The sequence below is a fragment of the Nicotiana tomentosiformis genome, chromosome 6 (genome assembly GCF_000390325.3).
Source record: "Nicotiana tomentosiformis chromosome 6, ASM39032v3, whole genome shotgun sequence".
Lineage (NCBI taxonomy): Eukaryota > Viridiplantae > Streptophyta > Magnoliopsida > Solanales > Solanaceae > Nicotiana > Nicotiana tomentosiformis.
The window spans coordinates 30,029,880-30,047,872 of NC_090817.1; the positions used below are offsets into that span (position 1 = coordinate 30,029,880).

General features: G+C 42.7%; 1 protein-coding gene across 1 annotated transcript in view; it reads right to left on the bottom strand.

Annotated features, from left to right (window-relative positions):
- The window catches only part of LOC138893738 (uncharacterized), a 28,911-nt gene extending 12,409 nt beyond the window's left edge, over positions 1 to 16,502 (bottom strand). Inside the window, exons 1-2 of the mRNA XM_070178393.1 lie at positions 16,459 to 16,502; positions 16,099 to 16,302 (exon numbers count right to left, since the gene is read on the bottom strand). Of these exons, the coding sequence (XP_070034494.1) occupies positions 16,099 to 16,302; positions 16,459 to 16,502 (248 nt within the window). The remainder of the gene's footprint in view (positions 1 to 16,098; positions 16,303 to 16,458) is intronic.
- Between the last annotated feature and the right edge of the window lie 1,491 nt (positions 16,503 to 17,993).

The following is a 17,993-nucleotide window of genomic DNA, read 5'->3' on the forward strand; positions in this document are numbered from 1 at the left end:
GATAATTTTCCATCTTTCTTTCTTTATCGTGCGGAATTGATTTATCTTGAAATATAACTCTTTGAATTTCTCCCACGCATTCGTATGCACACATGAGCGCTCAGTATCAGCTGTGTATCGCCGGCTTGTGATTTCAAGGATGATGTACGAGATGTGTATTCTGTGTTTTGGTGATGGGCCAGTCTGGAGGACTTGAGGCCATGGTTAGACCGCAGCTTAAGCTCGGTAGTTTCTGTTGTAACTTGTATAATTGGACTCATATGTCTGGTAATGACCCTACGAATGGAATTTGTGGCTCGATGAGCGGTGGAATGGCTGTGTGATGGGTATGATGTGACAGCGGGATGTGGTAAGATGACTTGAATATGACAAGAAGTGTTTCCTTGAAATGTAAAGGAAATGCCATTGGGAGTGCTTGATTTTTGATTTGATGTGACGTACAGTCTTGAGTATGAATGTTTTGAAGGATCTTTCACGTTGTTAAAATTTGGGATAAATTAAATTCTCAGGTCTGGTAAATGAGCTTGGACTCAGAAAGTTTAAGTGATTTCATAGTAATTGTAATTGCGAATGGGTATAACAAGATACCAATTTAAGGCTAAGGAGGTGGGTTATCCCCTGCGAATAATCTACGTAGGTGTTTTCCTTATAATGTGAATGGAGAGTTTCTTTGCTACCAGCGGGGTGTATGTGTTGAGATATAAATTTGAATCTGGTTGAGAAAGTTGACTTGAGTGTTGAGAGAATGAATGCGAACTTAGCAGATGATTGAGGTATTTTATGGTTGGTGTTACATGAGCTTGAAAATAATTTTTGTTGGACCGACTGCAGTATTGTGACAGTAAATAAGTATGGGTATTGTGAGTTATGGAGTGTTTTAAGCTATGGCTTTGAGCCAAGTGGGGGAGTCTGTTATGGACAAATCAGTTCATGGGTATGTGTCAATATTTTGTTTTTGTATGAGGTTTACTTGGGAATCAGTTACGACTTGCAAAGGTGGAGTTCGAGAATGACTCTAGTAAGGAAATTTCTGCATACGGGTTATATTGCACTTTATGAGTAAAAAAAAGCATGGGATGAGTGAGTTGTTAATTGTGAATGATGTAGTACCCACGGAGTATGAAATTGATCGGTGGTATTAAAAAGTAGAGTTAATTCTTTGAGTGTTGTTGTGCTATTGAGACAGGTGTTTCTTGGCCCATTTGGGCGGTGTAATTTGGATTTGAACAAAGGGGGAGACTCTCGAGAAAGTCCAATAGGTTCGAGGATCATATATAGCAATTGAGAATGTTTCCGGACTTGGGTATGGATAAAATCTGAGATTTGCATTTAATGGCGACTGGACTTGCGAAAATACTGTATGACTAGGGACTCTATATTTCAGTACAAGGAAGGTAAGAAGAACAATTTTAAATTCACATAAGGTATTTTTGGAGAGAGTGTTACAGATGTGGTATTTATGGAGGTGTTTAAGAAGAACACAGTTGCTTAAGGGCCGTAGGGCGTTGTGGTTCTATGCTAAGGTTTGTGGGGTGAGTGTGGCTAAAGATCGTGGTATTTTAGCAAGGAGAAGTACCAATCGGAAGGCAAATTCAGAAGGGACTCGGAGAAATAGGACAATTGGGTAGTAGGCTAGACCAGTATGGTAATGGTAGGATCGGTCCTTTAGGTAATTACGACGTGGTAAGACTTTACAGATGTTTTGGTGACAATATTCTTGGGTTTTGGTGACCTACATGGTTTGGTCGACTTAGAGGAATTTAGTTCTAATAGCTTGGTTATGTGCAGATGGATTTCAAAGTGTTCATGATCGTTTCTACCATGATTTGAATCGGATACTTTTCTACCGGTGTGGAGAACGTGTTGTGTATTGTGATTTCCTCTTGGAAAGAAGCAAGGGAATGGTTTCTAACTAATAGGGTATGTAAATTGTTGGTGACTCAAAGTTGATAATACGATTCTTGTGCTTTTCACATGATGGCATAATAAATGTGGTGTGTTGTGCGGGATTAGGATTTATATGTACAGGGAGACAGTTCATTCTTGAAGAGAAGATAACGAATGTTGGACAGCATGGTCAGTTTCAGATATTTCGATGAGTGTTATAACTGCTTGTTAATTCCTAAGAAGGGTGCGCAGTTCAGAAGGCGCGTTGTGTTTTGACTTACGGATGTTCATCGGTATTGCAGTACTCACATGGTTGATAGACTATTGATATTCAAATTATTGCTATGTGGCACGGAAGAATTATGAAAGTATTCCTCATGGGATTATCGTGAATGGAAGATGTGTTAGTTATTTTAGTGCTGGAGTTGGGATCAGTTACGGTGATTCATGTGTTCGATGAATTTGGAGACTGAGAGTTCTCAGAAGTATATTGTTTCGGGTTGTGGCCTATTTGAGGTGAGTATTTTATTTTAACTCAGTGGATGCACTAGTTACGTTAATTATTTGTGATAGCTATGCGCTATAAGTGTGCATATATGTGAGGTTTGAGCCAATGTGCGGGCATTGGGGCAGGTATTTATACTCGAAAGAATGCTTAGGTGATGATTTGCCTAGAGTTGGCTGTTAAGCATAAAGTTATAACGTTTCTCGTGTTCTTACCTTTATTGAGAACTATCAGGGCTACACTTGTGGTTACAAAGAGGCTAATTCTCTGAGTAAACGGGGTAGTTACTATTTCTGCGTTAAATTGCCGATTTGAAGTGTGATAGCAGACTTTGCACATGCTTACACTATGGCATTTATACCAGTTCAGGAGCATGAGAATCTTATTTAATTATCATATACAAGTGTACTTGTTTAATTGCTCCCGTATGATATGCTGGGACTGGAGGCCTGTGACCATGCCAGGCGATTCATATTATTGGCACGTGAGTTTTCCGTGCTGTGTATGGGAATTTTATTTCTATGATAATTTATCTAATTCATTAATTTCCTTCCTCTACAATTGTGCAGATGCGCCTATGGTTATCATCATTGCAAAATTTGAGGAGTTGGTTGTAACATTGTGGTTGTGGTGGTGCTTGTTGAACTTGCAATATGGTTCTCTTCCTTGAGACATCTCCCATATTTGGGTACACGGATTGCGCAGTGGTGGCTGGATCTATATTGATGTGGCGTGTCCATGGGATAGTTGTGTTTAATAATATAAGGTCATTGGACCTAGAATGAGTACTATCAGGTTTGAAACGGTATATTCGGGAAGATAATATTGAAATTCGGCTTAGAAAGTAATTATGGTTCTGGTTGGGGCGAGAGAGCTCCATTACATGTTGATCTGATAAGGGGTCTTGAGATTTCTGCATGTTTCTTCCATCATCAGCAGTGTGCAAAGGTTTTAGAACGAGGTTTTATTTGATATGGGGTTTAATACTTTTACCGGGTTACTTTAGAGTAGTTAATGTAATAGAAAATGGTGCTGCGAGCATACGAGTTGTGTAGTATGTTAAGTGATTATATATGGGGTTATGGTTATGGCTCAATACAGCTTGTTCAGACTCATACAGTGTGTTGATGTGAGATTCAGGTCTTGAAAAGAAATTCTGAATGTTGGAAATTGAATTCCAAGGTTTATGGGCTAAGGTTGAAGTAATGATTTTTAATTATGTTATGCTGTCAGGCCTATACAATTTACACGGAATAGGGTGGCGTGGGATCACCCCGGGTACATGCGTGGTAAGATGGAACAGTGATGTGGTGGCTTGGAAACAACTCATGGCACGTTCGAGGACGAACATATGTTTAAGTGGGGGAGAACGTAACGACCCGGCCGGTCGTTTTGAGTATTATAACCTTGTTCCCCCATCTACTGCTCAATGTATGCCTTACAGTTGATTTATGACTTATCGGGTTAGTTGGTTTGGGTCCGGAAGGATTTCGGAGTGAAATGAGACACTTAGTCTCATAATTGAAAACTTAAGTTAAAATAGTGATCGGATGTCGACTTATATGTAAACGACCCCGAAATGGAGTTTTGATGATTCTAATAGCTTCGTATGGTGATTTTAGACTTAGGAGCATGTTCGGAAAATTATTTGGAGGTTCGTAGTTGAATTAGGCTTGAAATGGCGAAAGTTGAATTTTTGGAAAGTTTGACCGGGGGGTTGAGTTTTTGATATCGAGTTCGGAATCTGATTCCGAAAATTGGAATAGGTTCGTTATGTCATTTCTGACTTGTGTGCAAAATTTGGGGTCAATCGGACTAGATTCGATAGGTTTCGGCATCGAATGTAGAAGTTGGAAATTTTATAAGTCAAGTGAGTTCGCACAAGACCTAGCTTCAAATGAGAATAACTCTCAAGACACGAAGTATGATATGGTGTATTACCTATCAAATGAAATATCTTTGACTCTAGTTTCTAACGCTTCAAACCATTCGTTATTTGGACATTCCTACAAGAAGTTATGACCAAAGTACCAAAGGCTGGAAAAATACAATTTTGCGACCAATTATGCGATCGCAAAACTGCTTTTGCGACCGCAAAATGATCGCAGAATGGACCAGAAAAGCCCAGTTCTGGGCACCGATTTTGCGATCAATTTTGCGGCCCGCATGCCCATTCTGCGGTTCATTATGCGATCGCAGACCTGCTTTCGGAGGGTTAATTTTTCTATTTTCATAACTCGACCCCATTTTAATAAATAGGCTTTGGGGATTATTTTTGGGGCAATTATCTGATGATTTTAGAGAGAAGTGAGATTGTTCTAGAGAGAGAAAGTAGATAAAGTGTCTTGTTCATCAAATTCTTGTCCAAGCCTTGAAATCCAACGAGAAATCCAACGAGAAATCCCTCAAGTTCTTCATCAAAAAGGTAAGGTTCTAACCCCTAATCTTCAATTTCGAGTTCGGGTAATGATGGGTGGTTAAGAGTATGATTCTTGGGTGTAAGAGTATTATTTATACATATCAATAAGGTTTATAGAAAGAGTTTTGAGTTCAAATGGGTAAAGATTGGGTTGAAAATGGTAGAAATCGTCAAAGACTTCAATTGAAGATTTGAGGGTCGAGTTGATGTCGGAATTTGGTGAAATTTGTATGGTTGGACTCATGGTTGGATAGGAGTTAATATTTTGTAACTTTCGTCAGGTTCCGAGACGTGGGCTCCATGGGCGATTTTTGAGTGTAATTTCGGATTTTGTGGAAAAATTAGTATTTTGATATGGAATAAATTCCTATAATTTGGTTTGACTGAATCAAATTAATTGTGACTGGATTTGAGCCGTTCGGAAGTGGTTACGCATAGAATGGAATTTTTGGAAGCATTGTTGAGATTGATCGACATTGGATTCGGCTAGTTCGAGGTAAGTAACTCTTCTAATCTTGGAGCTAAGGGTATGAACCCTGAATATACGTATTATGTGAATTGTTTGTAGGTGACGCACATGCTAGGTGACGGGTGTGTGGGCGTGCACCATAGGAATTGTGACTTGGTCAAATTCCATGGGACTGTATAGTTGAATAATCTGTTGATATCCGTACATTCTCTATGTGTTAGAGAAAATTGAGTTGTGACTCGTATTAAAAATCATGCTTAGGCATATGTTGTTATTGTTGGTACCCATTGGGGTCATTTTTGTGGTTGAATAATATGTTCAAATTGTAATTTTTCAGTCAGTCATATTCATTTCATTGCATATCATATCTCAGTCTCTATTATTATTTATTGATACATCATATCATCATTTTTGGGCTATTTTCATGACATTGTGAGCCCGAGAGACCGGAGAGATTGATGACTGAGTGAGGCCGAGGGACTGATTGTGAGGATAATTATGAGATCGGGTTGCACGCCGCAGCATGCCATATTGGCTTTATTATAGCACGTGAGTTGTCCGTGAGGATACATATATCGATACTATATCACGTCAGTTGTCCGTGCAGATTATAGCGCTTGGGCTGAAGGAGCCCCTCCGGAGTCTGTACACAACCCCAGTGAGCGCAGGTACCTACTGAGTACTAGTGTTGAGTGCGAGTGCCAAGCGCGAGTGCCGAGTGATTTGGGAGGATTGAGTGACTGTGAGGCATGACTGACTGTGAGGACTGAGTGACTGTGAGGATTGAGTGACTGGAGGACTGAGTGAAATGATACTCTGAGAGTATACATATGATTTTATCACTGAGTTGCATCGCATTGACATGCACACATGACATACATGCATAGAGATGGATTTTTCCTCATGCTGTACAATATCACATCATTCATGATTTTTCACACATGTTGATAGATGGGCATAGTGATGCAATTGTTTTATATGGGTTATTTGGAAAGAAAATGAAACATCCCATTTAATATTGAAAGGATTTTAGGAAAATCACAGTTTTCAGAATTACTTATATTTTGGTGATTTTAGTGAAAAGAATTGAGTTTTACTATTATATTTGAAAAGAAAAATGTTTATTTTTCCGGAACTGTGAACGAACTGAGCATTTTATTATTGAGTTATTCATTGTGCTGTCTCAATTTTGTTGTTATGAGATTTGTTTTCTGGATATTGTTGTGGACTATTGGTTTTGGACCCGACCTTGGTAAAAGCTCGTCACTGCTTTCAACCTAAGGTTAGGTTTGTTACTTACTCAGTACATGGGGTCGGTTGTACTGATACCACACTTCTACACCTTGCGTGCAGATGTTGGCTACTAATGTTGTTGTGTTCGATGGGAGCTGGATTTGAAGATATATCTGTGTTCCGGTTGTAGCTGCCTCTTGTTCATGGTAGCCTTAGATTCATAAAACTCTGTTTATGTACTTTTCAAACAGATGATGTATTTATTTCATACCCGCTTTGTAAACTCTATTTATAGAAGCTCATAATTTGTACTACCAGTTCTTGTGAAAAATTATTGGTTTTAGATATTTTCTTTTAATTAATTGCCTCGTTAATTTCATTGAAATCAGATAGTTGGTAATTGGCTTACCTAACGGGTTGGGTTAGGTGCCATCACGACTAGTCAGATTTGGGTCGTGACAAGGTGGTATCAGAGCACTAGGTTCATAGGTTCTACAAATCATGAGCAATTCTCTAGTAGAGTCTTGCGGATCGGTATGATGACGTCCATACCTATCTTCGAGAGGCTACAAGGCATTTAGGATAATTTCCCATCTTTCTTTCTTTATCGTGCGGAATTGATTCAGCTTGAAATATAACTCTTTGAATTCCTCCCACGCATTCGTATGCGCACATGAGCGCTCGATATCAGCTGTGTATCACCGGCTTGTGATTTCAAAGATAATGTGCGAGATGTGTATTCTGTGTTTTGGTGATGGGCCAGTCTGGAGGACTTGAGGCCGTGGTTAGACCGCAGCTTAAGCTCAAAAATCCAAACTTTAGTTCAAAAATCTCTCGTGGGGCTCACATCTCGGAACCCAACAAAAGTTACAAAATCTGAAAGCCCATTCAACCACGAGTCTAACCATACCAATTTTACTCCAATCCGATAACAAAATTCCTTCCAAAACCCCAAAAATCTAACTCAAGAACACTTCTTCTTCCCCAATTTTCCACTCCAAATCACAAATTAGATGATAAAATCAAAGATATAATCATGGGATTTAACTAAAACCCAGTAATAAACACTTACCCCAATCAACTCCGCGAAAATCCCTTCAAGAATCGCCTAAATCCGTGATCTCTAACTCAGAATGTGAAAAATGGGCTCAAAACCCCGGTTTTGGATTTAACACTGTCTGCCCAGATTTTCTTAATCGCGATCGCGAAGCACAAAGCAGACTGCCCACACATTTTACCCTACGCGAATGCGGGAACACTCACGCGATCGCGGACCACTACCTCTCAAACCTACACGAACGTGTTCAGACCCACGCTCATCGCGTACAACAATTTTCGCCCCTCATCCACTACACAAATCTTTCTACGCGAACGCAACCTCATCCACGCGTATGCGAAGCACAGCTTAATACACGTACACGATCGCGTTCCTTCCTCTGCGACCGCATAGAACAAAAATATCCCTGTCCCAAATAAGCTTACGCGATCATAGATGGACCTATGTGATCGCGTATAAGGAAACTAGAAGAAGGCAGCAGCAGATATCAGCAATCTCAACAATTCTAAAAATGATCCGTTAACCCCCCGGGACCTCAACCAAACATACCATCAAGTCCTAAAACACCATACAAACTTAGTCGAACCCTCAAATCACCTCAAATAACGCTAAAACCACAAATCAAATCAAATCCGATTGACCTCAAATTTTGCACACAAGTCATAAATGGCATAATGGAGGTATTCCAATTTTTAGAATCAGATTTCGGCCCCGATATCAAAAAGTCAACCCCCCGTCAAATTTTCCAAATATTCGACTTTCGCCATTTCAAGCCTAATTCCACTACGGACCTCCAAATAAATTTTCGGACACACTCCTAAGTCCAAAATTACCATACGGAGCTGTTGGAATTATCAAAATTAGAATCCGAGTCCGTTTATACATAAGTCCACATACGGTCAACGTTTCTAACTTAAATTTTCAATTATGAGACTAAGTGTCTCATTTCACTCTGAATTGCTTTCGGACCCGAACCAACTCACCCGGCAAGTCATAAAACAACTATAAAGCATAAATTGAGCAGTAAATGGGGGAATGAGGTGATAATACTTGAAACAACAGGTTGGGTCGTTACATTCTACCCCTCTTAAACAAACATTCGTCCTCGAACGGGTTTAGAATCATACTAGAGTCTCAAATTGGTGTGGATATTTGCTCTGCATCTCATGCTCAGTCTCACAAGTTTCTTCTCTGGCTGGTTGGCCTCTCCACTGTACCTTCACTGATGCTATGTTATTTGACCTCAACTTTCGAACCTGCCGGTCTAAAATAGCCACCGGCTCCACATCATAAGTCAAATTATTATCCTTTCACGACCCAAACTAACCCCTACCATGATGGCGCCTATCGTGGAACTAGGCAAGCCGACTTATTTCCAAAACAAACCAATATTTTCATTTCAAAGACAATTTCAATGTTATTTAAAATAAAAACCTTCATAAAGGAGTTCCAATCAAAATAAAAGTGCGGAAGGAAACGCCTGTCATCGGGGTGTCACTAGTAATGAGCATCTACTACAATCTGTCTAACAATATCAAGACTAACTCAGTTTGGAAAATAGATAAATACAACTAAAGGAAGATAAGAGGGAGAAGAGTAGGGCTGCAATCGCAAGGCAGCTACCTTGCTTTCCCCGAGAAAATCTACAATCAGAACAATCAACAACCGCTATCGTGTCCAGATACACCTAGATCTACACACAAGGTGCAGGGAGTAATGTGAGTATGCCAACTCAGTAAGTAACAACAATAAATAAAGACTGAGCAGTAGTGACGAGCAATAAATCATGTAACATTCATATCAGGAAATCTCAGTAAAATACCATATGCTTTTTAAATCAGGATTTGAATCAAAACATCTCGTTTAAACTCAGTTCCAGCAAAAATCATTTAAAGATATTTTTCAACAGTTTTCAGACAGAGGAAAATTGCAAAGGTGAGCAAAAATGATGAAATCATAAACAGCCCCTCGGGCAAAACATCACTCATATACATCCCATCGGGCAAACCTCACAGTCACTCGTGCCACTCGGGCATACCTCACAATCACTCTTGCCACTTGGACATACCTCACAATCACTCTTGCCACTCGGGCATACCTCATAATCACTCTTGCTACTCGGGGCATACCTCACAATCACTCATGCCTCCCAGTCACTCGGTACTCGGCACTTGGCACTCGCACTCAGTAGGTACCTGTGCTCACTGGAGATGTGTACAGACTCCGGAGGGGCTCCTTCAGCCCAAGCACTAGATGAAGCCAAATCATGGCATAAATCACTCAGGCCCTCGGCCGATATCAAACATGCTATAGTGTGCAACCCGATCCCATAAATATGCAACATGCTGCGGCATGCAGCTAGATCCCATAAATATCCTCACAAATCAGACCCTCGGCCTCACTCAGTCATAAACCTCTCAAGCCACTCGGTTATTTCAGTAAAAACAGGGCATTCGGCCCAAAACAACATTTATATGCATCAAAATAGAGTCAAAACTGAGTTATACAGTAAACAAGTATAACCATGACTGAGTATATATTTTCAGTCTAAAACAATGAGAGGATAGTAAGAAAAGGCCCCTAAGGGTCCAAACAGCACTGGCACAAGGCCCAAACATAACATTCAGCCCAATTTACAGAAACTCTTTCTAAAACATATAAGTATCATATAGTTTCAACAAAATATGCAACTTTACAATTGCTACAGGACGGACCAAGTCACAAATCCCCAACGGTGCACGCCCACACGCCCGTCACCTAGCATGTGTGTCACCTCGAAATAGTAGAATGATACGACATCTGGGGTTTCATACCCTCAGGACTAGATTTACAATCGTTACTTACCTCGAACCGGTCAATTCTCTATCCCGCAATGCTCTTGCCTCTAGACTCGGCCTCCAAATGCTCTGAATCTTTTCACAATCAATACAATACCATCAATACGCGCTAATGGAATGAATTCCACAAGCAAGGCTACAAAACTAGACCAAAACCCAAAATTGGCTCAAACCCGGCCCCCGGGCCCACATCTAGAAATCTAATAAAATTCACAAAACTAGAAATCTCATTCACTCACGAATCTAACCATACCAAATTCATCAAAATCCGACATCGTTTGGTCCTTCAAATCCTAAAATTACTCTCCAAATATTCCAAGCCCTAACCCCTCGTTTTCACTAATTACATGATTAAACAACGGGAAATCACCACATATACGAGTATTAGGGCTCAAGCAACTTACCTCACTGATAGCCCTTGAATCACCCTTCAAATATCAATCCAAAGCTCCAAAAGCTTACTTGAAAATGGTGGAAATGAACCAAATTCGCGAAGGGTTCTATTTATGGTTTCTGCCCAGGTTCATCGCAGCTGCAGGCTCTTTTCCGCGCCTGCGGGACATCACCTGTGGTCAGGGCTCCGCATCCGCGAATTCCACTTAATTACCCAGCTTCTGCACCTGCGCTCCAGGCCCCGCACATGCAGGATCATAGGTGCGGCCAAATCCTTTGCGCGTGTGCTCGAGCCTTGGCCTCACATTTTTCCGCATCTGCGAAGCAAATTCTCGCACATGCGAAAGTGCACATGCACGCTCATACTCTGCTTTTGCGGAAACTGACCAACCTCATTTCCTTCGCATTTGCGCACCTTCCCTCCGCGCTTGCGACCTCGCACATGCGACTTCCCCTTCCGTAGGTGCTAAAATAGCAGAAGCAGCAGCTTCAGCTGCATTCCAACTTCGACACATCTGTTAACCACCCGGAATCACCCCGAGGACCTCGGGACTTCAACAAAAAATACCAACAAGTCATATATCAACCTACAAACTTAGTCGAACCTTCGAATCACTCAAAACAACATCCAAACACCAAATTACCTTCGGATTCAAGCCTAAGAACTCCTAAATTTCCAAATTCGGCAACCGATGCCGAAACCAACCAAACCACGTCCGAATGACCTCAAATTTTGCACACACATCACAAATGACACTATGAACCTACCCCAACTTCCGAAATTCCATTCCGACCTCGATATCAAATTTTCCACTGCCGACCGAAATTGCCAAATTTATAATTTCGCCAATTCAAGCCTAATTCTACCACGAACCTCCAAATCACATTCCAGACGTACTCCTAAGTCCAAAATAACCTAACGGAGCTATCAAAACCATTAGAATTCAAATCTGAGATCGTTTATACATAGGTCAATATCCGGTTGACTTTTCTAACTTAACTTTCTACTTAAGAGACTAAGTGTCTCAGTTCACTCTGAAACCACTCCGGTCCCGAACCAACTAACCCGATATAATATAATATAACTGAATAACACAAAAAGAAGTAGAAATGGGGGAAACGGGGCTATAACTCTCGAAACGACCGGCCGAGTCGTTACATCATCCCCTTTTTAAACATCTGTTCGTCCTCGAACGAGTCTAGAAACATACCTGGAGTCTCGAATAGACGTGGATATATGCACCGCATCACCCGCTCAGTCTCCAAGGTGGCCTCATCCACAGGCTGACCTCTACATTGCACCTTTACTAAAGCTATATCCTTTGACCTCAACCTTCAAACATGCCAATCCAAAATAGCCACCGGCTCCACATCATAAGTAATATCACCCTCCAACTGAACCGTGATGAAATCCAAAACATGGGATGAATCTCCAATATACTTCCGGAGCATGGAAACATGAAACACTGGATGCACACTCTACAAGATGGGTGGCAAGGCAAGCTTATAAGCCACCTCCCCTATCCTTTGAAGCACCTCAAAAGGCCCAATGAACCGGGGGCTCAACTTTCCCTTCTTCCCAAACATCATAACCCTTCATGGGTGATACCTTCTGCAAAACCTTCTCCCCAACCATAAAAGACACATCACGGACCTTCCTATCCGCGTAGCTCTTCTTCCTAGACTGCACCGTGCGAATCTGCCTAAATCAATTTCACCTTATCTAATGCGTCCTGGACCAAGTCTGTACCTAAGAGCCTAGCCTCACCCGGCTACCATCCAACCGGAGATCTACACCTCCTCCCATATAAAGCCTCGTACGGAGCCATCTGAATACTCGACTGATAACTGTTGTAATATGCAAACTCCGCGAGTGGCAGAAACTGGTCCCATGAACCCCCAAAGTCAATGACACAAGCACGCAACATGTCCTTCAATATCTGAATAGTGAGCTCGGACTTCCCGTTCGTCTGAGGGTGAAAAGTTATGCTAAACTCAACCTGAGTACCCAACTCTCGCTGCACGGCTCTCCAAAACTACGATGTGAACTGAGTACCCCTATCTAAAATGATGGAAACTGGGACACCATGCAGGCGAATGATCTCTCAGATGTAAATCTTAGCCAACCGCTCTGAAGAGTAAGTAGTACCAACTGGAATGAAGTGCGCAGACTTAGTCAGTCGATCCACAATAACCTAAATAGCATCGAACTTCCTCAAAGTCTGTGGGAGCCCAACTATAAAGTCCATGTTGATCCGCTCCCACTTCCACTTTGGGATCTCTAATCTCTGAAGCAAGCCACTCGGTCTCTGATGCTCATACTTAACCTGCTGACAGTTGAGACACCGAGACACAAACCCAACTATATCCTTCTTCATCCGCCTCTACCAATAGTGCTGCCTCAAATCCTGGTACATCTTTCGGCATCAGGATGGATGGAATACCATGAGCTGTGGGCCTCCTCCAGAATCAACTCTCGAAGCCCATCTACATTACGCACACATATCCTGCCCTGCATTCTCAGCATGCCATCATCACCAATAGTCACATCCCTAGCATCAGCTCTCCGAACCCTGTCCTGAAGAATGAGCAAGTGGGGGTCATAATATTGACGCTCCCTGATACGGTCATAAAGAGAAGACCTGGAGACCACACAAGACAATACCCTACTAGGCTCCAAAATATCCAATCTGACAAGCTGGCCCGCCAAGGCCTGAACATCCAATGCCAAAGGTCTCTCTGCTACTGGAAGATATGCTAAACTCCCCAAACTCTTTCCCCGGTGACTCAAAGCATTGGCCACCATATTGGCCTTCCCCGGGCGGTACAAAATAGTGATATCATAGTCCTTAAGAAGCTTCAACCATCTCCGCTAATGCAAATTAAGATCCTTATGCTTTAACAGATACTACAAACTCCGGTGATCAGTATAGATCTCACAATGAACCCCATGCAAATAATGATGCCAAATCCTCAAGGCGTGAACAATGGCTGCTAACTCAAGATCATGGACATGATAGTTCTTCTCATGGGTCTTCAACTGGCGCGAGGCATAGGCGATCACCCTACCCTCCTACATCAAAACACAACCAATGGCTATCCTCGAGGCATCACAATGCACGGTGTAAGAACCTGAAGCTGATAGCAGAACTAACACTGGAGTTATGGTCAAAGCAGTCTTGAGCTTCTGAAAGCTCACCTCACACTCATCCGACCACCTGAATGGAGCACCCTTTTGGGTCAATTTGTTCAACAGTGATGCAATAGATGAAAATCCCTCCATAAAGTGACGGAAGTAACCAGCCAAACCAAGAAATCTCCTAATCTCCGTGGCTGAGGACTGTGTAGGCCAACTCTGCACCGCCTCTTTCTTCTTCGGATCCACCTGAATACCCTCACTGGACACCACGTTTCCCAAGAATGCTACTGAACTGAGCCAAAACTCATACTTGGAGAACTTTGCATAAAGTTTCTCCTCCCTCAATCTCTATAATACAATCCTCAAATATTGAGCGTGCTCCTTTTGTCTATGAGAGTACATTAGGATGTCATCAATGAATACAACAACGAATGAGTCCAAATAGGGCTGGAATACACTGTTCATCAAATGCATGAACGCTATTGGGGCATTGTCAGCCCAAAAGACATCACCAAGAACTCATAATGGCTATATCGGGTCCTGAAAGCTGTCTTAAGAATATCTGAATCCTGAATCTTCAGTTGGTGATAACTGGAACTCAAATCAATCTTGGAGAACACCCTCGCTCCCTGAAGCTAGTTGAATAAATCATCAATACCAGGCAAAGGATAATTGTTCTTGACTGTGACCTTGTTCAACTGCCTGTAATCAATACGCATTCTAATGGAACCATCCTTCTTCTTCACAAATAGAACTGGTGCACCCCAAGGTGACACACTAGGCCGAATAAACCCCTTATCAAGGAGTTCCTGAAGTTGTTCTTTCAATTCCTTCAACTCCGTCGGTGCCATATGATACGGTGGAATAGAAATGGGTTGAGTGCCCAGCACAAAATCAATACCAAAATCAATATCCCTGTCAGGCGGTATGCCTGGCAGGTCTGCAGGAAACACATCCGAAAAATCACGTACCACTAGAACAGAATCAATGACAGGAGTTTCTGCACTAACATTTCTCACAAAAGCCAAATAAGATAGGCAACCCTTCTCAAGCCTTCAAATATGATATCACCCTACTTGGTACATAATCTACATAACCGCTCCACTCAACCCTCGGAATTCCCGGCATAGCCAACGTCACCGTCTTAGCATGACAATCTAGAACAGCATGACATGGAGATAACCAATCCATACCCAATATCACATCAAAGTCGACCACACTAAGCAGCAAAAGGTCCACTTGGGTCTCCAGACCCCCAATAGTCACCACACACGACCGATATACACGGTCCACAATAATAGTATCGCCCACCGGAGTAGATACATGTACAGATGAAACTAAAGACTCACGGGGCATATCCAGAAAATGGGTGAAATACGAGAAAACATATGAATACGTGGAACCAGGGTCAAATAATACTGAGGCATCTCTATTACAAACTGAGACAATACCTGTAATCACAGCATCTGAAGCAATAGCATCTGGTCTGGCAGTGAGGGCATAGAAACGGGCCTGGCCACCCCCTGATCTGCCTCCCCCTCTAGGGCGACCCCTAGCTGACTGACCTCCACCCCGAGCTAACTGGGCGGGTGGTGAGGTAACTGGTGGTGAAGTCGGAGGCTGACTCCTATGTAGAGATATACCTCCATGACAACAAGGACAATTCCTCTACATATGCCTAAGCTCCCCACTCTCAAAATAACTCTTTGGTGCTGGTGGCGGGAACTGAAGTGTACCCCTAGCACCGGAAAGACTGGTAGAAGAACCTGGCATGGAAGAGCACTGAACAGGTGGAGCACGGGACGAACTCTAAGCTGGAAGGGCACTAATTGATGAATGTCCCTGATGAGAACTGTGAGAACCATAGCCAGATAATGCACCCCGATGAAATAGCTGAGCTGATTGAGCCTGTCTGAAATGACGACCTCTATCGTGCTGGAACTGACCCCAAAAGGGGCATCGCTGAATCTACCCTGACCATGAGGCCTCTTGGCCCCCCTCTCAACCCTCTCCTGGCAACCATCTCAATCTGCCGAGCAATGTCGACAACCTCATCAAAAGTAGCACCTGAAACCCTCTCTCTGGTCATTAACAACTGTAGCTGATAAGTGAGACCATCAATAAACCTCATGATCCTCTCCCTGTCCGTGGGAACCAACCTGATCGCATGAAGGTCCAACTCAGAGTACCATATCTCATACTGTGTCACAGACATATCACACTGGTGAAGCCGCTCAAACTGTCTGTGCAGCTCATCTCTACGGGATTGAGGCACGAACTTCTCCAAAATGACCACGGAGAACTGCTGCCAAGTAAGGGGTACTGCGCCAACAGGCCTACGCCTCTTGTAAGTCTCCCACCATCTGAGTACAGCCCCATAAAACTGAAAGGTAGTGAATGAGACCCCACTAGTCTCCAGAATACCAGCAGTACAGAGTATCCTCTAACACCTGTCCAAAAAGTCCTGAGCATCCTCTCTCTCTGTGCCACTGAAAGGTGGTGGCTGGAGTCTCCCAAACCTCTCCAACCTATGCTGATCATCCTCAGGCATAGCAGGAACCATATAATCATGAGCAACTATAACCGGCTGGGCTAGTGGTGCCTCCGGTGTCTAAAATCCCTGAATTACCTGCTCGGGTATGCGAGCGACGGGAGTCTAAGTGCCTCCCCTGGCCTGAGAAGTGGCTGCGGTCATCGAAATAGAGACCGCCTGAGCAAGGCCAGTACACGTTTTCAGAATCTGAGCTAGGGCCTCCTGAAGGCCTGGAATCACAATAGGCACAGATGGTGCCTGAGATGGTGCATCAACAACTGGAACCTGGTCCTGATCTGGGACAACCGGTGGATCTGCAGGTACTGCCCCAGTTGCCTGAGCTGGTGCATCAACAACTGGAACCCGGTCCTGATCTGGCAGCACCTCTATCGCAGCCCTGGCTGGTGGTACTGGTGGCTGGCCCTCCTGACCGGTGGCACGAGTCCTCACCATCTATGAGAGAATGAAACAACAGATGTTTAGTTACTAGAATCAACATATTCGCACGACAAGAATTCAAGAATGTGGAGTTTCCTAAAGGTTCTGCAGCCTCCCAAAGATAAGTACAGACGTCTCCGTATCGATCCACAAAACTCTACTAAACCCGCTCATGACTCGTGAGACCTATGTAACCTAGGCTCTGATACCAATCTATCACGACCCAAACTAACCCTTGTCGTGATGGCGTCTATCGTGGAACTAGGCAAGCAGACTCATTTCCAAAACAAACCGATATTTTCATTTCAAAGATAATTTCAATGTTATTTAACATAAAAACCTTCATAAAGGAGTTCCGATCAAAATAAAAGTGCGGAAGGAAAAGCCCGACATCGGGGTGTCACTAGTCATGAGCATGTACTACAATCTGTCTAACAATATCAAGACTAACTCAGTGTGGAAAATAGCTAAATACAACTAAAGGAAGATAAGAGGGAGAAGAGCAGGGCTGCGATCGCCAGGCAGCTACCTTGCTATCCCCGGGAAAATCTACAATCAGAACAATCAACAACCATTATCGTGTCCAGTTACACCTAAATCTGCACACATGGTGCAGGGAGTAACGTGAGTACGCCAACTCAGTAAGTAACAACAATAAATAAAGACTGAGCAGTAGTGACGAGCAATAAAGCATATAACATTCATATCAGGAAATCTCAGTAAAATACCACATGCTTTTAAAATCAGGATTTGAATCAAAACATCTCGTTTAAACCCAGTTCCAGTAAAAATCATTTAAAAATATTTTTCAACAGTTTTCAGACAGAGGAAAAATGCAAAGGTGAGCAAAAATGATGAAATCATAAACAGTCCCTCGGGCAAAACATCACTCATATACATCCCCTCGGGCAAACCTCACAGTCACTCGTGCTACTCGGGCATACCTCACAATCACTCTTGCCACTCGGGCATACCTCACAATCACTCTTGCCACTTGGGCATACCTACAATCACTCTTGCCACTCGGGCATACCTATAATCACTCTTCCCACTCGGGCATACCTCACAATCACTCATGCCTCC